This window comes from Zootermopsis nevadensis, unplaced genomic scaffold, assembly GCF_977971745.1.
Source record: "Zootermopsis nevadensis isolate Lab colony 2312 unplaced genomic scaffold, Znev_1.0 Znev_ptg000009l, whole genome shotgun sequence".
NCBI classification, from domain to species: Eukaryota; Metazoa; Arthropoda; class Insecta; order Blattodea; family Termopsidae; genus Zootermopsis; species Zootermopsis nevadensis.
In genome coordinates, this window is record NW_028259141.1 from 3,507,449 (window position 1) to 3,529,873 (window position 22,425).

The 22,425-nt window shown below is 37.8% G+C and overlaps 1 protein-coding gene, 2 long non-coding RNA genes and 1 other non-coding gene across 5 annotated transcripts; 2 read left to right on the forward strand and 2 right to left on the reverse strand.

Annotated features, from left to right (window-relative positions):
• Window positions 1-11: 11 nt before the first annotated feature.
• On the forward strand, window positions 12-1,930 carry LOC147874367 (uncharacterized). Its single transcript, XR_015534295.1, has 2 exons — window positions 12-419; window positions 501-1,930. It is a non-coding gene; the product is annotated as an uncharacterized LOC147874367 (long non-coding RNA).
• Window positions 1,931-4,907: 2,977 nt separating this feature from the next.
• Window positions 4,908-5,014, reverse strand: LOC147874368 (U6 spliceosomal RNA). Its single transcript, XR_015534371.1, has one exon. It is a non-coding gene; the product is annotated as a U6 spliceosomal RNA (small nuclear RNA).
• A 2,153-nt stretch (window positions 5,015-7,167) lies between these two features.
• Window positions 7,168-13,294, forward strand: LOC147874369 (uncharacterized). Its single transcript, XR_015534285.1, has 2 exons — window positions 7,168-7,327; window positions 11,091-13,294. It is a non-coding gene; the product is annotated as an uncharacterized LOC147874369 (long non-coding RNA).
• LOC147874370 (ribosomal protein S6 kinase alpha-5-like) lies at window positions 12,431-20,676 on the reverse strand. Of its 2 annotated transcripts, XM_087345560.1 has the most exons (8): window positions 20,467-20,676; window positions 20,163-20,281; window positions 18,411-18,521; window positions 17,509-17,586; window positions 15,214-15,314; window positions 14,591-14,741; window positions 13,857-14,003; window positions 12,431-12,603 (listed from the first exon to the last, which is right to left on the reverse strand). In XM_087345560.1, exons 2-8 carry the CDS (start codon window positions 20,229-20,231, stop codon window positions 12,532-12,534), a joined length of 729 nt encoding a protein of 242 aa, XP_087201686.1. In that variant the 5' UTR covers window positions 20,232-20,281; window positions 20,467-20,676; the 3' UTR covers window positions 12,431-12,531. The 2 variants fall into 2 exon arrangements, with proteins under 2 accessions (XP_087201686.1, XP_087201685.1); XM_087345559.1 differs by lacking the exon at window positions 20,467-20,676 and having other exon boundaries at window positions 20,163-20,398.
• Window positions 20,677-22,425: the final 1,749 nt, after the last annotated feature.

The following is a 22,425-nucleotide window of genomic DNA, read 5'->3' on the forward strand; positions in this document are numbered from 1 at the left end:
CATTATACATTTTATGATATGACGACTACAGATGTTTCTTGTGTCATGCAATAAGCCTATATAGGCAAGTAAATGGATTCCTGTAAAATTAGGAGGAAAAAATGTATAACAAAATTCAAGAAAAAGAAAGAAAAGTATTTCACTAGTGTCAAAAGCGATGAAAAATGCTATTGCATTACTTACAACATAACAAATTATATTTGAAAAATAAAACAATAATTTACAATACAGAAGTGTCTCTCGAATATGATCTGCTTACACGAGAAAGTGAACGAATTCATTTTTTTACGTACAAAATACATTAAATTATTTCTTCACATTGGGAAGAGAAGTCACGGTTCGCAGTAAAGTTACACAAAAACGGGAAATCGCAAATAATGATCATCACACTGGACTGAAATATATTGTTCTAGTGAAAGGTCGGTGAATTGAATGTGTGAAAGTTACGAACAAGAAGAACCAAAAATACATTAAATTATATACAACATACCCTTCCACAGGTGTTAGGAATCTTGCCACACTCTTTGAAAACGTGAACGTCGCAAGCATGGAGAACTCTCGAAGAAGATAACTTGGTTTTTTAGCCTTCTGGGTCATCTTCATAAGCGACGTTATGTTGATCTCACTGAATTAATGAGTATAACCTTACTTCGAAACTTGGAGCATTCGAAATTAAGGCGCATTACAAACCGAAATTTATCAACCCATTATCTGTACAAAAAGCTTTGGAACAAATATTAAACTGCTTTTAAAAAAACATTTCCCGTTGAAATTTTTTTAAAAACATATTTTTCCACGCAATGTCCATCGGCAACCAAGTCAGACGCAAACTACATCTGAATATTATGTCACTTTTTCGCTACATGAACGGGTTACATGCTTGGACATTTATTTGTTGCTATTGTATTTTGGTAATCGACAGTAACGACCTCTTCGTAGTGGGAACGAATGTTCGAGGCTTCTAATAAGTAATGGCAAAAATCAAATAACTGGTGAATAATTCGCACATTATAAACCATTCTAATAATATATATTACACTAACAAGTCAGTAAGGCAATTCATGATGAAATCCATAGATGATTAAATTCAAAGAATGCTTGGTATTATTCAGTTTAAAATGTTTTGTTCCAACTCCTAATATAATCACAAAGACTACTGTACTCAAAAGTGTAATTTTGGCATCGAGAGGACTAAATTCTTGGTCTGTGTCAATCGTCTGTGTTTTTAAAAAGAACACTGCCTTTCTGAAGCTTGATCTACTTCCTTCCTCAGTTTATAAAGTGGGGAATGGCACTTACTCAGTTGGGTCAGACAGAGAGTTCCTCTGTTACTGGCCCCTTCATAATTGATTTGCAATTTTGCAAGTTGTGCTGTATGGGTGTGGAACTTGGTCTCTCACTTTGAGGAAAATTGATAGAGGGCCTTTCAGAACAGTTCTTTGAGGAAAATATTTGCTCCTAAATGGGAGGGGAATGCATCACACAGAAAATTGCACAATGAAGAGCTTCACGGCCTATAAGATTAAGAATTAGTTAGATCTATACTACCTATCCCCCAAGTGCCAACATGGCGTGTAGCGGGACAACTTTACTTGCCAGTCATTACAGTAGTTATTGCATCCTGCTTAAATTATCTTCATTGCCAGAGCACACATCCTTGTCAAGAAGTAAAACTTTTTTAAATGCGTCTTATCGTGGATTGTGTGAACTTATCTCTACTTTATGTGAACACTTTGTTTGTATTTTGTGACATTTATATAACAGTATGACTTGTATGGTCATCTGACTAACTTATGGATTCATGGAATGTAATAAAGATGTATGTATGTAGTTCCATGTTCAGGATTATGACAGCTGGGTTCCCTCTGGAAGGCTGCCATGCAAATACATCATTCATTCTACAAATAGTAAACATATTGTTCTGAACACATTTCTGCTGAACTGCTTTGTAATTTTGAAAGTAAGACTGTGAAGTGACATGGTTACTTAAAAGTTGCTGCTAAACACTCCACAGGAGAAACAGCATTATAAAAATTTGATTTTTGTTCCTGTAGGGATAACATATCCACAAACTATAATTACTTCTTGCCTTTTATGTAGAGTCTGAATGAGCCTGAAGCAGTGTTGATCAACACCTGGGCACAGCATAACTAGCATATATAGTCCTTAAAGGTATCACAATCATCGATCTGTGACGATTACGATGCAGGAATGAATTTCCAAACCTACACAGTAATACTTAATAGATTTCCGTCTTCTGGGTTGTTGTGCTGTGTAGTCTGGTCGATGTTAACCTATGTTTCAGAGGTCATACTGCCTCCGTCATGGTTAACATCGACCAGACTACACAGCACAACAACCCAGAAGACGGAAATCTTCATACTCACCACTGTGAGAACCTCAAGTCTTACATAATACTTAATACTTTCCTTACATGCATTTGTCATTTCCCTGAGGTTTCCTACTAACTGTGAGAATCTACCTGTATCTTTGAAGTCCCACCTGTGGCTCAGTTTATGAAAAAGGTAAAGACGGTAGAGTTATTCGTGTACTTTATTGATGACTAAGGTATGAAAACATATCCATGTGCTTTAAGTAATCAACCTATGATCAGATATGACTAAATGGAACTGTAGTTCCATACATTCTTACTATTGGCACTACATGGGGGTGAGTGATTACCTTCAAGCCCTCAAACTCAACCAAGACAATTGTTGGAAACAAAACACACTTATGTACTTCACATATTCCTAGCATGTATCATCTGAAGTTTCCTGGACAAGGTTAGTACATTATCCTTTGGTAACAAATAGTGATTAGAATATAAAATAAGCAAACAAACAACTATTAACACTATAAAAAAGACACTATTGCCATACACGTTTCAACCTCAAGAGGACATCATCAGTGGCATCAGGGAAATTAATTCATTTAATCAAATGCTATAAACTTTATTTAGAAAATAAATAATGATAGCCTTTTATTTGTTACACACAACTCAAGTCCTATATTCCGTATTCCCTGACATCCTCAAATTTCCAGATGACGATCTTTTATCATTTGCACATCTTCTAGCCCCCTGAGTACATGCTTGTGTGTGTATTTTTCTTTCCCACTACTTTTATTGTAAATTGTAAATTACCAGAGACCTGTTTTCTTTCTTACTAGGTCCCATATTCTGTCTCTTAATAAGCGCACAAATTTTGCTTACACAAAATGTTTTTTTAAAATGTCATGTGGCCTGGCCATGGCAAATATAACAGCCATGGATTTACAAGATCAAATTCTTATATCCAATCTATGATGACACTGCACTACAAATCTAATCCAACACAGAAAGAAACTTTTAACCTTTCCCATTTGGGAATAAGATATTTAAACCTCCCATACTACATGAGTGCAGGCCAAGCATTGACTCTTCTTCTTCTTCTTAAAGTGCCTATCCATTCTGGATGTTGGCGATCAACAGAGCAATTTGAGCTTTACTGGCTACTACTTGAGACAGCCCTCCAGGGGACATCGAGAACCAAGTTTCTAGGTTCTGAAGACAGGAGATTCTTTGCCTGCCAGGTCCCCTCTTCCCGAATACTTTTCCCCGGATTATCAGTAGAAGCTGCATGTATCAGTCACTAATTCTCATGATATGACCGAAAAATTCCAACTTTCTCTTCTTTATGTTTTTAACAACCTCGACGTCTTTGCAGAGTTTCTCGAGAACTTTTTTGTTGGTTACACGGTCAATCCAGGAAATTGTGAGAATACGTCAGTACAAGCACATTTCGAAGGCCTCCAAATTTTTGAAGAAGCTTCAGTCAACGTCCACGATTCAGCGCCATATAAAAGCAGAGAGAATATAACATCTGAGTAGTCTTAACTTGGTGTTTAAGTTTAAGTCTCTACTCCTGAACATTGACTCTGGTGTTTAATAATTTATGGCAAGCTGATCTGACATATGGCCAGTTAGACCTCACATATTCCATAACACATCGCTGGTGAAGGTTAATAACTCTTAATTAAGACAAATACTGTGTTTTGAACCTCAATGCTGCACCCCATCTTAGAATTCTAGAATAGTCTGTTAGTTAAGACACAAGTTTAATATTAAAAGGTATTTTGGTACTGAAAGGGTTCGTGGTACGATCCTAAGGTATTTTGGTATTGGTAGGGTTCATGGTACGATCCCAACTGCTGCAACCAATACCCAGTCATCACAAGAAATGAGTAGAACTAACATTCAAATGTATATATGTCGAACAATGGACAATGTTCAAAATTAGTGTGATGTTGAAATGAACACAAAGACAGCAAGAACTGGTGACAAATATAAGAGACTTTAAATTGAATGCTAGAACTACATTCGCTTCAGTAGATACAAACTAATTAATGTAGGAAATGTGTCGACATCTGCAAACATATCGTCTCTATGTATGTCTGTCTCCTGAAATGAGAAGGTAAACATAAAAGCTGCTGTGCAGTGTCTAATGTTGAAGTACAGTTAATAGTGAGGCCAAAACTGACCAGTGTGGAAATGCGGCAATTCTAAATACTCAATAATCTGGACGTTCAGGTAATTTGTGCAGACATGTAAATTTCTGAGGAAAAGATGTCTGGATTCAGTGATGTGGCAGGATGAGGCAGCAGGTGTGGCCTACTTTAAATTGTTGTCCTGAAATTTCCCAGGACTGAGGAATATTGTAAGTCATGAATCACAAAGGAGACCCTATTTTGGGCAATACTGTACTAGTATGTCACTCAGGCTCTCATTCATTGATCAGTATTTAAACTTTCTCCAAATAACGTTCACCTAACAAAATCAATTATGACCTGTAGTCAAGTTACATTTGTTGTTATATGATAAACTATAATGCCCACTGTAAACAGTGAGATATTAGTTTTAACAATACATTAAAATTACGAAACGCTTCACGATCTTCCATGTAATCCTTGTGCAGGGGCCACACTAATCTTCCCTGTATTACTGCAATGTTAGTTCGTATAGTGCCAAACTGACTGCTACTCAAGCTACTGCCATTGGATAATTTGATCTACATATTTAGTAAACTAGAAGATCAAATATTTCACTGCTTCAGAGAGAAGCTGACAGAAGACCGATTTGGTTCTCAATAATTTTGTGAAAAAGTATTCTGCACTTTCCCCCTACAGAATATCCCATGTGCAATTTTACCCTCTTCATTGCTTTGAGTTGGGTCACAGACGAGAGAACACTTTGTCATGATCATTTTGTAGGTGACTGAAATTCTCTTATTTTGTGGATGTAATCTATAATCACACCTTCTGCAATTATATGAAACAAAATGTCAGCATTTAAAAACCAGATAAAGAAAGTGTTTTAGCAGAAAACCTCTTACCATCATGAATGTACATCAATATGAAAATAATATCTAAAGTTTCATCCTTTATTAAGTGGTTCTTATATCTGCCATAAAATGCCATCTAGTATCACTTCATGGACGGCCTTAATATAATCATTCTGAAAGACCGAAGATGTGCCCTTGAAAACAGTGGCTGCCTCTAAGTGGTCACTCAGGAGAGGATCATAATCTTCTAGCAGTTGCGAAGATTCTATATAGTTGCCTCTATCAAGGAGTGATTCATATTTAAAATAACCTCTAAATGGCAACAGACAACCCTTTCAATCATCTAAACATTTCTCCATTATATTTTTTATTTTTTGTGAAGTTATGAGGTTAGGAGAGGCACCTCAAATAGAAATATTTAGACTTTCTTCAAGCAGCAAGCATGGCCATCTAGGCAGTTTTTTCAGATTATTCCAAGCCATTAACCATGGGTAATGCAGCAAAACATAAAATTCCTGGAGTACATTTCTTTACTTGTCCTTACATACATTCTTAAGGCTGGGTGAAGGTGGGCTGAGTCTCCCATATTGTATTATTTTCATTTTCTTCTTAACAACGGTTTCTTCTAAAAATATCTTTAATAACATTTTTATCTACTTCCCACAAACTCACTCTTTAGTACCAAAAAGTATAAGGATAACAAAAATAATATTCTTAAAACAAAGGGGCTAATTTGCCATCATTACAAGAATCTTTTGTGAAAGGAGAAGTACCTGGACACAACACAGCTCAACTGAGTCACAGTCGTTCTGTGCTTAAACGGCAAATTCTCTTTTTTTCTTCTCTGAAGCAAGCATGAATGCGAAGGCTGGAACCTCTGGTCTAGTGATGAAACATTCTGCTCCTCTAGTGCATGAAAATGTGATCAAATGGTGTAGCAGTCAGGCTGCATAATTGATAGCCACATTCAAGCAAACAGTAAAGATTGTATGGAAAGCAGACGAGAAAACATCACGTATTCCTCAAATTTTAGCAGACTGGTAGCACACTACTAGCCACACAACTGAAAACAATAACCATTACCCTTTTCATATTTATTTAATATGGTTTCAATACATGATGTGATCTGAAAACAGACGTCTAGTTTGGTGTACTCATTGCATATCTATACTTATTTTATGCTATTGCTTTGAAAGTGGATTAAGAATTTAGCATCATCCAGAGAATGTGCAAGGTTTTATCTTTGAAAAAACTTTGTCTTGGCTCTCATACCAGTCGCATGTCAGATCATCCTGGAGATTTGTGGTGGGCAAAGTGGCACTGGAGCAGTTTCTCTCAAAGTTATTTGGCTTTAATATAACACACAAACTTTAGTGGCAGTAACGAACTTCCTTGCTTTGATTAAATTGTTACATTTTATTGGCAAATACATAATGCACATAAATACAACACATATAAAAATAAGAGAATGGGTGTGTATGCTCTTCCTTAGCACCAGATTATGGAAAGAATCAGGCGCGTTTGCAGGTCGAGCAATTTACTCTGGGTGAGAGCTAGTAAACTAACACGAAGTTCGAATACTGCTCTATCACCACGACACGGGAGGGAGGGAAAGGTAAAAAAAAAAGGAAAAGGCGAGAGTTTAGCTGAAGCTGTCTTTTATATTCTCTTCAAATTCAAACACAGAATTAAAGAAGGCAGAAAGACAGCAGAAAATGCCTTAAACTTTAACGGTTAGGTTAGAAATCTTCAAAGCACCGTAATGGCTGCAGAGAAGCAGCTAAACTAAATGGTTGGGCCAAATAGCAGGTGTTTCCAACTGTTCTTGCCACCAGAGTGCTCTCGGAAACAGTCAGCAGTGTGGCAGGATACTATTGCCAACGTAAGACACTAAGTTGGGTATTACGATTTCAAAACGCTGGGTTCGCGGGTTTAACAAGATTTCATATGTCCTTGCTGCCTTTACGAACAAGGCGATGATGATGGCAGCTAGGACCACTTAAACCTTGGTAAGCTTCTTCCACACTGCACGGCGCTACAACTCAGAGGAGAGCAACCAAAGCCACCAAGATTTTCGTCTCTATCTATTACGAAGACACTAAATATCTCCGTGATAGAGTCGAACGGACTCTTGACGTACAAAGAAATATTTTGAAGCCTAGTCGATTCCAACAACGTGTGGGAAGACACTACCTGAAATAGGATATTGTAATAATGTAATCGTAGAATGCCGTGCTGTATAATTTGATACTAATTTGTCTAAATTGTTTTATAGCAATATACTGAGCACCAACAGGTGACTCTGAAACATTTATTAACAAGTTAAACAGCATTATAGACTACCTTTTCAAACCGAAAACGGAATTTGTTTCTGTGGGGATATAAATGTTGACTATCTCTGAAAGCTGCCGTAAGAAATGTCTAAATTCTCTTTCAGTAACATTTAATCTTAATAGCTCCAACTCTGCCGTTGTTAATATTTTTGTAGATAGTTTCAGGTTAGAACTCATTTCAATTAAACCGGTAATAAATGGGCTGTCTGATCATGATGCTCAGCTATTAGTTATAAAAAGCATAAACGTATTTCTAATTTTTGCAATGATAAAAAGGTAACTGGAGTGATAAATGAAGTCACTTTATAAATGAATTTATACGAAACGGTAGTGAAGACTGGAAATTAATACTCAGTGATCGTGATATAGATTCAAAGTTCAGTTCTTTTCTAAACATCTTTTTAATCATATTTGAAAAAAGTTTTGCTACTGAGACAGAAAAAATTGTCTGAAACCAATGTATGGATAACTAAAGGCATCAAAACATCATGCAAATATAAGCAAGCTCTTTACTTAAATAGCGGGACCAGTAATATCAGCACAACTAATTACTTTTAAAATCAAAACTAACAAAGTTTTAACCTGAAACTAACATAACCTAAATTTTATACCATAATAGCATGTTTCCTGTTACAGAGCAATAGTTATGTCACTATAAAGTACTCACTCTACCATTTCAGTGCCCCACGTAAAGATGTGTATTTCCCTTTTCATCTCATTAATGCGGATAAAAGTATAACAGCCTTGCAACGAATATACTATATGCCTCTTGTATGAGTTTGACCATCAGCTTCCTTCATTCCCTTGCTATCACTCGCATCCTGCATTCCGATTCACTGGTTGGTTTATTCCTTTGCCAACCATAGCTTTTGAATTTTGGGTCCAAGACAACTTGTAAATATCTTAAAGAGTATGAAAGAAATATCAGAAATATTCTTGCAGTTAATGACCACGTTTACCCGTTCTTGTTTTTGAGGTTTATTTACTTTTTGTAAGCCTATCAAACTTTTTCAATTGAACTAACTCACCTAACCTGCCATTAAGTTGGAATTTCACACATATTGACTTACTAGTAACACACACCATTTTAACTTACCTCATGCAATTAGTCACCAAATTGTAAAGATTCGTACAGAATCGTTGGAAGCATCAGGAAGAACAGGACAGGCTTGATGAAAATTAGGAAGTTTTAAGGTTATGAATCCACAACTGTTAACCTTGCTCATTCACAAATACCACCCTGGTATTCAACAGGAACACCAATTTAAATGCAAATTAAATTAAAACACTGACATTTCGTCGTTAAAAACCAATCGTGTCATTCAGAATCGCATAAATGTGTTTTTTAATTACAAGAAAGCATGATGAGGTGTTAAGCAGAATGAAAGAGGAGGGCATGACGGAGATCTATGTACCAATACAACACATTTTGAAGGTGTTGTGACAAAGTTCCTTGCAATTTTAGCTGCTGAATAAGACAGTAATGCAACTACATTCATGAACCCCCGTTTCTCAATGTAGGAGCCTGGATGGAATGGGCATGATGGATAACTGGGATTCCATTCATGAAAAGAGCAGGAATTTTCTCATCAACAACATCCAGGCCAGCTCTGCAGTCCACCCAATCTCCTACTCAGTCCTTGAGTTCCTTTTCACAATGTATATCACCTGGAGAATGAAGTTGATCACTCACTTCCATCTACTGCTGAGACAACCTCAAACCATGATTCTTATGCAAAGAGAAATTTACATTCATATTGACCTTATGCGTGGGAAACTGAAGACGCAATGAAGTTCTTGGCTAATCAAATCCTAATTTATTTTCGAATATGAATCTTATTCCTACCACACCAAATCTAGAATCTTCTTCTTAGAATGTCTTCTTGGATAGAGTTTTGATTCTATAAATTTGTATTTAGACCTCTCATTGTACCAAAGGAAACATCACAGTACAAAATGTTATTTTAAAGTTATAGAGAGACAAAGTCTTAGTTTTAAACTCTGTGTATTAGAATGCTGATTGTTTCTTCCTACTGTAAACATGTTTTGGCAATATTCAACATGATTAGGAAAACAACAAAAGCTGCACTGTTCAACACCTAGAATGTTTGCTGCAGGTTCCAGTCATGTCCCTGTTATTCTCCCAATGTAAATGTGATTGAAACAGGCATGTGGGAAATTTCCTTTTTAATTGTCTGCACAATTGGAGAGGAAGAACATTGATTTCAGTTTTAAAGAATATGTCCTCCACTCTTTGGCTGGAAATAGTGATTTCTCAAATGCAACTCGTAGTCTCCTGCACTTGACTGGTTAAGTGGATATATTAACAGGTGGTATTTTAAACGTCTGTAATCTGCAAAGATGCCTCATGCAAGATAACCCGACTACATGAAAGTCATTGAGGATACTTTATATGAAAGTTTGTACATAAAATGGTACTGTAAAAATATATGGAGGAAAAGGTTAAGCTCTTTTACGACACAAATTATTTGGTAAGTGCATCATTCAGCACTTATATAATTCTTCTGAAATATAACAATAGGATGTCTTCTAGATCAGTGTTTTGGGTAACTTATGCAGATAATTAGAAATGACCAAATAGTTGGTTCTTCTTAATTGTATGCATCAAACATAATGATTGTGTTTTTTTCTTAAAGCAAACTCAGAAAATTATTATAAACATAGGGTTGCAACCACTTGATTAGTGAGACTTGGAAGCATCAGTAAATCAAATGAGACAAGTAAAACAGCTTATTAAAAGCACATTCATTTTTGTACTTAAGCATAGTTTAACAGCATCTTAACTTTTAAAAAGACTCCCCCCCCCCAATTCTTTTCTGAAAATGCTGCTTCTTCCATTGAGTGCATAAATGACCACTGATGCACCAAGAATTCCTGATAGTAGTGCAATGAAAAATTCCAGTCATATGTGCTACTGTTGTCCCAGCCACTGAATCAAATGCCAAAGGTAGTAATTCATGTTGACTTTCCAACAAAATTATGCCGTTCAGATTCCCCCACAGGTAGGAGTTGGTAGATGTGAAATCTGGCCACAGAGGCCACAAAGTTAATTTGGTTTATCTCATCCATCAATGTGTGTGATGAGAGGCCAGAAGCCACTTTATGTTGCAGGTAAAATGAACAGGAGCTTAGCCTTGCGTAAACCACAGTTTTTTACACTGTCAATGGTACAGCCAATAGTATTCAAGGTAATTCTACTGAAAATGTACATAAGACACCCTAAGAGTTTTAACACTAACTCTTAATGTGATCGCCAATTATTCCCATCCAGATATTACTTTCGAACTGATGCTTCATTGCTGCAGCCTCTCACAAGGCACCTGTGACCATTTGTTTATACGAGATTCATCTTGGATTGATTTTAGGAGTAGATCACAATCCTTAATTGAAATGCATGCACATATATTATCTATTGCAGGTGTCAGGCAATTAATCTGCATTTATTCTTCATATTATTGTGTCATGACACATAATTAATTTCATCGCCTGGCGTATGAATGCATCTGGAGTATGAAAAACTTGGCATCAAGACAAACTCTTTGTTGCCAGTATGAAGACGCACTTAAAGTTCTCAAGGAGGGAACAACTGCAAAGGCCATGTTCACGTTGAAAAAGCAGCAACACAGAGTTAAAACTCTTAGCTGTGAAAGACTGTACTGGAATTACTGTAATTTCATCAAAACATTTAATTATGGTATAACAGCAGACAACATTGCAGTATTATGACACCTTTTGCAGTGTCCATTCATTATTACCATCAGCATATCGGTCATAGATTTCACTGCATTTTGGTATCTAATGACCAGAAACTCTTCAGATCTTTCTAGAGGGAACAAAGCGAAACACTTAGTATCGTTATATCAAGTTCCTCCATCCAGAGGTCTGCTTCTGCCATCAACACCTTCCAAGAACTATAAAATTGCAACACTTAAGTAGAGGTAAAATGAATACAGAGAGATATTTACTGTATACCAATATTAAAATAAAAAATACCTGCTCACTTAAACCATCTAAGAGGTAACCCAGAAAGTCATTTACTGACAGAATGGTAAGTGAGTACTTAGCAACAAAAGATCACTGGAACTACTGCACTCTTAATTACATTTCTGCTGTGTTCTGTTTCAGCAAGTATTGTTTGCTTCTCGAGCATTGTTTATTATGAGAAGTGCATTCATTTTATGTAAGGTGTTCTTTTGTATTAACTCGCATGTTCCTGAGTGTCAGCAGCAGTTTCTTTGCAGTTATTCAACCCATCATGTGTCTGCCTCTGCCTTCACTACTTGTGATCGGCGCAACTTTTGCCCCTCTTGATAATCCTTCATACCACGATATATTGGAAACAATTCCTTTTAAAGAATGATTCCCTTAACACTGTAGTTTTGTTTCCAGGCTTTCCACCCATTCCCTTTGTGTTCCTGAGAAAGCCAAAACACGGTGCCATAGGAAATAAAGCATGTTGCCTCAACTACAGTAATTTGCCGACAGTTCGAGTGGATTGAAAATTGCAAAGGAACTGATTCTGAATGTTTTGCGTCTTAGTCTGATGGATGCAGCCTGTGAAGAATGGAGTTCTAACTGCAATAGTTTTCCTACAAGTATTTAGTAATGTCACATAATTGTCTTCATTGCTGCATACTACTGCGACAGTCAACTGATGACACACACACAGATATAAGAATATATTTTGGAAAAACTTAAAAATTATAAAAATGGTTAAACATGTAGCTGTTTATCCAATAATCTGTTTATATTCAAGTGTATGTTTCAATGGTAAATATCATTTATTGTACAAAATTAAAATAAATATAAAATTGGTTATGTTACAAGCTCAATTCCAATAAACGGAAGGAGCCAAAACTTCAGAATTGCCGAGAATTTCTTCTTCTTTGCGATCCATTAGCCTTCAAGCCTGGATTGATGTAAGAGCATGCCTGCAATACCAATAACAAAATTAAAAAAATAGCAAGTAAATTCAAATGTACTGGAACTTACCTAATATGATGTTGATAAGATAATAAAGTATGTCTTATTAAAAGAAGATGATAAAATGTAAACAGTAAAGTAACGCTGCTCTTCTTTCAAGCGCTTAGTATGTAGATACAGTGCTGCCACTGTATATGTGATGCATTAACACACTAAGAGCTAGCTGACAGTCAGCCTTTCTAATAACACTGCAACAAGGCTGTCTCCTTCAAAAAACAGGGTGTAGAATAAGGCATGGGATGAAGGAAACAAGAAAGAAACAAAGAAAGGACACCTGCCATTGTGTTAAATAAAAACAGATGTCTTAATTAAGAGATTATGATAATGGGACTGTGTACCAAAAAATTTTAAGGCAATGAAAATTAATTTTGTACATGCTCTGTTCATCTCATTTTGTATTTTGATAGTCATCAAGCAGAAATTATGTCTTTGGAATGCTGTGATTCAGAAGCAACTTTCACTCTGTGAACAATTGACTTACAGACCTACATCTCAAAATTCTTTGAGTTACCTTACTTCAGTTCACTGCAGATGATTGCGAGTCATTTATCTCAATGTCCTGCTACTCCATGTTAAAATTTCCCACTTAACTCTGCAGTGTTTGTTGTTACAGGAGTTTAATAAAGTTTTGAAATTTAACTTCTGCTGTTTCCTTCTTTCTTTCTTTCTTTAGTTTACTATATTCAAAGACACAAACCACTGAAACATTTTGGTTCATTCTGTATTAACCAATTTTTGTGATCTAAATTGGTAATAATATATGCACTTATATTTGTTTCTATTTTGGCCCATAATAAACTAACTCCATGGAACAGTCTCCTTCCTGAGAAACTAATATTAGATCAGCTAATAAAAATGCTTTGCTTTTATGAAACCTGAAAATTCTTCATTCTGTTCGTAAGTCAGCCACTGGACCCTATCCTCAGCACATGAATTCAATCCACCCCACCCACCCAAACTAAAAGTGACGGGATGTCAAGAGCAAGGAATGTCTTTTGGGAATGTGAAGATGTCAGTTACAATAAAACAATACACATTCACACACGCAAATACTAGCCAAGGCCTTAGGACAAACACATCATCATTACGTTTTAAGACCGTAAAAGCGTTATAGTTAGTATAGTGCAACATTTGGCACTGCTAATAAACCTTATTGCTATGCAAATCATAACAGAACTTCAGACAAATCACTTTCCCTCACCTCGTTGTTGCCACTCTTATCGCCTGGCGACAGAAATGACACCTCGTCCTCTCCAAGATGTTTAATGTCACTGACGCCCTCCCACTCAAAATCCAGAGAATGTGGCATCCGTAACTGCCTTTTTGACACGTCGCCCCAGTTTATGCCCTGTAGGACGAAGCACAAACATTACTAATATGTACCAGAATACTAATTGCAAAGTAAAACTTGGTATAGTAGAAGTGAGAGCACCACATTTTAAAAGATTCTTTAGTTGTGCTGAAAGTACAAGGATATTGAAATACATGCTTGAGTTTGGCTACAAATTTTAGTCCGTAATTCAATTTATTTCAAAATATTGCACTTACTGGGAGAGAGATTAGACACACAGTCATGCAGTCAAGGTTTTAAGTAAATTGTTGGCAATTTTATGGAAAGTACTGAGAGTCCTTCTAAAATACTGATGAGACAGCAGTACATTATGCACCGTGATAGTAAACCTTTTACTGTGATATTGCTATGCACTCAGTCTTAGGCATGTGGCATCTGTTACAAGCAAGTTGTTCTGCTCGGGATGTACATCACAATTTTTGCTGACTGAAGATTTAAAGAATCAAATTGTCTAGAAACAGCGTCAATAAACTCAAACTGTGTGGATCTTCCCACTGTTGTTAATTTGCTTAGGCACAGTTTAGAACTTAAAAGTGTACATACACCCTATTGTATATGATAACAGATATGGTAAAAGAACTTACGTCAAAAAATGGATGTTCTTTGATTTCTTGAGCTCCGCGTTTCCCCCCACCTAAGCGAAGTCTTGGATTCTTCTTCAACATTCTTTCAATAAGGTCAACTTCACAGTCCAAGAACCACAAAGGTATGTCAGGCTTGTCATGCAATATTTTGCTGCAAGAGAGAGGTTCATTCTTATATTTGTCTTAAAAGACTGTACTTGTTAAACATGCTTTCACAATTAATGTTTGTAATGCTTCTCAAAGCTGCCATAAGTGGCCTAGTCAATGTCTGATTTTCATGTAAATCTCTGACATAGGTCATGCAAGAGATAAGGAAAATGGTCAATGTTAAACGTTGTAAGCGTTCAGCTTCTGGAACCCTTCCTATCTGTCCCTTACATTCAGTCTCTGACCAGCACAAATTTCCTTCGTTAAAGATTGTGGTCATAGTTGGAACTGCATTTGGTTCCTCCGCCTATGGTTAATTCTCCTCAGGTTTCAAGCGTGTACACCAATTTTACTCTCATGACAACAGACGGTCATCCATTAACAATGACCTAATTTGTACTGAAATGTGTTCAAAGGAAAATGATGTTCACAGCAAACACATACATCAGAACTCTTTCCAAATGCAAAATACTTACCAACAAAGTGCTGAATCATTTTGATGTTCATCATATTCAAAGGGCCTGTGCCCGACCATCATTACAAATGCAGTGACTCCAACACTCCACCAGTCCACTTCCTGCAACAATTAAAATTACAGGTATTAGCTGCAATCAGACATTTCTGTTTCACCACACTCTTATACATTTTCGACAAGGTTCTCCACAAACAGAAAATTTGTGGTTAGAGTGAATTGTTTCTTAGTTTCTTGCCTCCAGGATAATGTGTAACATTCCTAAGTTTGTAAGACTTGAGGTTCTCACAGCGGTGAGTATGAAGATATCCGTCTTCTGGGTTATTGCGCTGTGTAGTCTGGTCGAAGATGGACTTCACCTGAGCCGGTCCTGGAAGCCTCTTATTCACACACTTCGAGGACTCCGAGAGCGAGCAAGAGTGCGCCGCCATAACCAACCAGACCACTAACATGGCCCTTTTCAGAGCCCTGATCCATACAACCAAACTCACCTTTCTCTCTCTACTTTCTCTCCCTCTCCCACTCTCGCCCACGTGCTCCCATTGGCTCGGGGCAGGCTACACCTTTCACTTCCCGGCCTATAAACTCAGCACCTCACACCCTATTGGCATATTCATCGCCCTGATGACGGAGGCAGTATGACCTCTGAAACGTTGGTTAACATCGATCAGACTACACAGCGCAATAACCCAGAAGACGGATATCTTCATTCCTAAGTTTGATAATGATTTTCCTTCCTTTACCTACTTCTTACAGCTATCAGTTTGATTCTTAGCCAGCCAGAGATTGTGATGAATTTTGTTGTGGTTTTCTTTGAGTGCTCAGTCAGAACCTTGTAAAAACACGTTATTAAACACTGCTTACAACTGACATTATACAGCTACATAAATGACATCAACAGTCAAATCAAGAAAATTATCCAAAGCCATTAAAACCCATTCAGAGTTTATCAAACTGCTATAGAAGAGGACAGACAAAAGAGGCAAAGCAAACAGGAACATTTTTCTATAGTTTTGCAATGAAAACACATAGAAATGTTCTATGTTCGCTTCATATCATCTGAACTGCCGTCCTCCAACAATACTGTCTACTGCAACAAGTTTTCACAAATATTTCTTTGTGTTTCAGGTCAAGTCCTTTTTTCATACAGAGAGTGAGCATGTAATGCATCCCAATTCAATGTGAACCGAGAGGCAGGGGAATATGAACTAATTTCATTTGAGAAGTTTATATGAGCAAGTTTTTAATTCGTGCTGCTTTAGTTTCCATCTTTGCACAAGATGTGCTACACTCACAGATGTTAAAATGGCATCTTAAGCAGAGGAATCCCTCGCCGCCCATCTTGGAAGAAGAGTGTCCTATTGACACGCTGTAGCAACAAGACAGAATTCCTCCACATTTTTACAAGTAACTGATAGAGTCTTGAATCGAAAGTTTTCAGAAAATTTTATTGGCAAGGGTGGGAATATGACTTGGCCACGTTGTGTACATGAACTTCATCCCCTTATAGGATTCTTTTGGGGGTACATCAGGATGTTGTGCAGTGCCAACAGTGGCTTCCACTTTGTTAGAATTGGCTACAGTCAACCCTGAATTCCTTGTTGTGAGGACTGACATGAAATGGAATACATCTCACGTGTACACCCAGAATATTTTGTTTTTGAATCTCATCCTTTACATGAGTCATTGAAGTAGCCGCCACCAAATTACATACTACGTGGTCACAGCAAAAGTCTACGACATTGCAACAATGAACACTGGAGCCCAGGCAAGTAAAGACAGCTGAGAACTCGATATGTAGCAAAACTAACAATGCCGTACTGGTAACTTGGAGCTGTGAGCCAAAGAACATGAAGTATTTCCATGGCTTTGAAGCTTGAAGTTTGGTGATGGCTACACCATTTTTCTTTCTGTTTTTGGGTGTAACACGACACAGGGAGACACTTAAAGCAACTTTCATGCTGAGTCACATAAGGAAAAAAGTCTAAACAACACTTAATTTCAATTTCAGTGACTGGCTAGTACTTGGCTTTCAAATTCCTTTATATGACAAAAATGCATGTCATCATGCCAGATGCCAGGCAGCTGACTGCACCGCATTCAGTTGAATGCCTGTCATGTGTATCGACTAGTTTATGCACGTGTCCTTACAAATTCCATGAAGTTACTGCTTGTGGCTCCAAACCCTCAGATTATTATAATGTGTTTTCTTGTTAGTTTACATTAATCACGCGTTAGGTTGAGTTACATAAAACCAAGAGCTCATTATTATCATACTGTTAATGGACAAGAAACTTACATAGCTGTAGCCTTCGCCGATGAATATCTCTGGCGCCATGTACTGACTTGTGCCACACTGCGAATACGCACGATCACCCTGAAAATGGAAACAACAATTTTAGTAACTGTGACAGGAATTTGGGGCACAAAACAACTACAAAGTGTCTGGTAACAGAGAAGAAAATTGATCATATCAAAAAGTGAAGACCACCACTGGACACAGTCCTGAGCGACTTCCATTCACCTCCTGCCTTCAAAATATATTTCTGTAACATCCCTCTTAATGCTATGCTTCTTTTCCTTAATGGTTTCTGAAGCTGCCATTTTCCAAGAGACTTCCCTAGAAATATTTTGCAGCATTTCTTCTCTACCTACACATCCAACCTACTGTACGTAATATCCTTTAACTGCGACACTACTCAGTAGGCTGTACGTGCCACAAAATTTATCATCAACTATTATTTACACTAAGGACCCCAGGGTCCACCAAGGACTGTAGTGTGAAATAAAGAAGACTTATAACTTTCGGTGTCCAGTATTACCCTTTTTTTGAAAGTAAGGCACATGTTTAAGCTTCTTAGACCTCTAATGCTGGGTATCCTAGACAAGATATTAATGGCTTCTGAATAGAATAACAGCAATTACTTACCAAACTTCAGGAGAGATTATACTCGTACACTTCAAGTTTATCCCGTAAAAGTCACAGGCCTTGCGACATCTTTTAGTTACACTATACTTAAACACACACTGGTCAAATTTAAGGCACCTGAAACATGTCGACTCTTTATGGGTCTTGTACTTTGACTTCCCTCAAATAAAGGGCACTGCCTGATGGACAGCGGTCCACTTAGCGCTTGCATCCACAGCTCATGTGTCTTTGTACGTACACTGAACAGAAGATAAGGTGGATATAAAATTTACCTCTTTAGAGCAGACAAACTGTTTGCACAGGCCATAATCCGCAACAGCAATGTGGCCTTGGATGTCCACCAATATATTTTCTGGTTTTAGGTCGCGGTGTATGACTCTAAGCTGAAAGAGACAAATTAACAAATAAATTCCTTGTACAGAATGGATAAAATATGGTATATTTTGCATTCTTATTGTGGTAGTGAAATGCAGTATCAGTATTTTGCTTTTCTGCTACATATCACCTGAACTAAGCTGTCATATTTATTACTGTTATTGATAAAATTAAATACCAAACTGAACTGTAGCTGTGGCTTCAACCATGATTATGAGTGAGGATCTACCTTGTTTCTTATGTGCACAGGGTTGGCATGAAGGTGTTTGAGGCGCTAGAGAAGCTTCACCTTTACCATCACCACCCAAACCATTTAATTTATTTTCAAAAGTAATATCGTACATTATCCTGAGTGACGATTGTACATTTTTATTTCAGATTTTGTTTATATCATAAGAGTCAAGAATACAATACTCAATGTAATACATTGGCATTGTCCTGCACTTTACACAAAATATGTACAGAAACAGACACATTAGAATTTGGAGCGTACGAAGGAAACGAGTAGAAAGAGAACAAGAAACTAACAAAAGTGAAACAGAACTTGTTAGAGCATGGGTTGTCATTAATCCCATATGCAAATATAAGAAGTCGAATGAGTCAAAGGGGGATGTTCTACAGAATATTCAATTGTATGCTCCATTTTTATGTTATTAATTTTTAGTTATCAGTTTTTGTTCAGATAATGAACCTGGTCAACTTTCCCTGCTTCAACAGTGGAGTTTACAGAGTCTGGGACTTCACAGAAAGGGGTAAATGGAAATGTCAGTATCCAGGCGGACAGTATACTATTAAAATAATTCTCGTTCAGTTTCTCAATTCAAGGCGAGGGAAGGGGGGAGGGGGGCTCTTCTAGCTTCTCGAGGAGTGGCACAGATGGAGGCCTTCACGGAAGGCGAGAACTACAGAACTGCAGCTAATGCGATATAAAACTTTCTGGATTCAAATGCCAAACATCCGACCAGTCAAAGTTCTTTAATTAATGAAAAGACTTCCAGAAATTAGATAATGATGGTCTTTTAGGGTAGAATATGTACTGTGGTACCTAAGTTTATGAGTTAAGAAAGTCCTAGTTGACAAATTCTCTACTGTGCGTAGTTGAAGCTAATGGTGTTACAGCCGCTTCTTACCACGAGGTAATTAGCTGAGATAATGAACAAAATGCAGACAGGACTGGTGAAAGACACATAGCTATCAATATGGTGCCTAGTGTGGTCTGTTGCCACACTCCTGCCAGTGATCAAGTTCTTCTCAGGCACACCCCAGGTCACCACAGTTTTTGGAGAGTACAGATTGCCTAATGGGACCATGCAACTGCATACTGTTATGCTAAAAGTGAATAACATACAAGTTCCATGGCAGCCAATCACAGTACAGAAGAAAATTGTTGTTGACCTCATAAACATGACAATGCTAATCAAATGTGCCCCTATAAGAGCTGAAACAATTATTCATAGGAAATAAGCTACAATTACTATACTTTCTTAGTATTTCAGACTTTTCCCACAGAAATCGTAAATGATTGGTATGCAGTGAATAAATCACGCAATGAAATTCTGTAGCCACACAATCAATCAAGCACTTTCAGGTTTTATAGTACCTTCTTACACATTTGATTGCAGAGAACTGCAGTTGGACTGTTTGCCTACCTTATGCAGATACTCCACAGCCTCAATGATTTCTGCCAGGTACATTCTTGATTCATCAACTGTAAACATTCCTCCCAACTCCCACAACAGATCAAACAGGTTGCAACCTGTATAATAGTCTGGAACAATAATAACAAAACTTAGTTACCATAAGGACACTCACTGCTACCAGAGGACAGTGCAAACTACTCTGCTGTATATTCAGTTAGAAAACAGTGTTACTGCCAAATGACGCTCTCCAAAAGACTGAAAGATAGTTCACCCTTCACACGATGTTTTCAGTCAAGATAAATATTACTCCTACCCTTCTTCCTATGGTCCACATGGTGGTCACTGTCCGTGCTGTGTTATAAAAACATTTAACTGGCAGTGGAATTTATTTTTACAGGCCTACTATGTACACCGTCCACTCCTCTGTAAACGTGACTCACAGAAGATGAACAGAACAAATATGTGTCAATACCACGATACACAGCACTTGTTAGTCGAAATGTATGTGGGACGTGACAAACGTTAGTCAGTGGGAGACTTTCACATGCATACAGCTTGTCTCTCTGAGCAGAGAACTGAACTGACCTAGAAGACGCGACATTTAGCTACATGCATTCCACAAACCATTGCCCTTAGAAAAAAATATTTCTACCCTTAAAGCAGTCCGTGTGAAATCTGTTATAATGGACTAGTTACAAGTGACCCGACTTACGTACTGAATTCCACACAAGCCAAGCGATTCTTAAAATACAAGGATGGGACAGAACACTAGAAAGCTCGAGACCCGACAAAGATGATTTCTATTGACGGGAAAGCACCCACGAGAAGAAATCGACGCCAAGGCAAAATTCTTTCTTTTCGGAGAGGAAATTACGGGGTCTAAGGTCACGGACACGAATACACAGTCCTCGGTTCGAGTCTCTGTTACGATGTTGGTTTCTGGGGTCATTTTTACGGGCGTATTAAACGTCGCACCTTTAATGATGAGGCCTGTAAGCTACCGGGTGTTTCCGAATTAATCTGCTGATTTTGTGTGGTTATAATAGGCCATGCACTTTTATTTATTCATAGATTATTTAACGACGCACTTTTAGAAGCTCCGAGCATTAAATCCATTGATAAATCCTATTTAATTGTTTGGAGGCACAAAACTAGCTTCGTTCTGTATTACTGTCGACTAACACGGATGCCACCAGATGTCTCAACAGTAAAGCGCCGTACAATTTGTAGGGTTACCCAAATATTAGAAAAGTTTTTGTGGTAATATAATTTACCGCATTCGACCGGTGATGAATAAAGCACGTAGTTTGGTGGATAAAAATGTGTATGAAAATGCGCCCCACTGACAAGTTCTTGTGCACTCGAATGTTTTTGAAGCACTGGACTGACTACCAACTCCCGACAATTGGATTTTTCGCCTCAAAATCGAGAAATTAGGCTGTTCTCTGGGGTGACGTCAGAGCCCTGAAGCTGCTGGTCCAGGCGGAGATGAGGCCTACAGAGGGAGGACTTCGAAGTTTCCACCCCCACGGCCTCCTTGACTGCGGACATTTGCCACGTGGGCTGAGATACACGTAGTTTGATGGGTAAACCAGTTAGAAGGCGTTCACCACGACTTATAAGGTAGTGTTTATTCTTGTTCCTTCAACGCTCTATCAACTGATGATGTTGCGTATCCATTATTTAAATATGACAAGATGGTTATGAATGATGGATCGCGGGAGTACATTCTGTGCCTGCTTTAAAGTAACTGAGAAGAACCAGGAAGCTGGGGTTAGCCGGTGCCAACGCGTTAGTTTACTGCGATTGGATAAAGCCGATATTTCGGGCGTGTTTTAAGAGGGGACAGGAATTGAATCTATTTTATTTTAGATTATGGAGCCACAGATTTTCATTAATCTCACAGGCAGCTTCAAAAGGCGGATGCTAAGTTTGTTATGAATTGTGAATGGGCCAGGGTGAATGTGTAAATGGATTTTAGGAACTGCTAAGGATTTTGCCTTCGACAAGGTGCGGATTGGCTCGTACAAGATTCGAACTGAAAATCGCTTGGATAACCTCTCAGCTTTGTCTTGAGTACTTCGTGGTTTTACTTTCGTTAAGTTAGAGAATTTTCTGGCGTTGATTCTGGTTCTGCCTCAGATAATTCGTTGATGCGATAATTGTTCCTGTGCTCAAGCGTCTTCACGCTGCGGCCTACTTTACCCTCGGTGGTCACGGGATACGAGGCTAGGTGAGCCCCAGAAACACACTGAAAGCAGAGAGAGGGCGG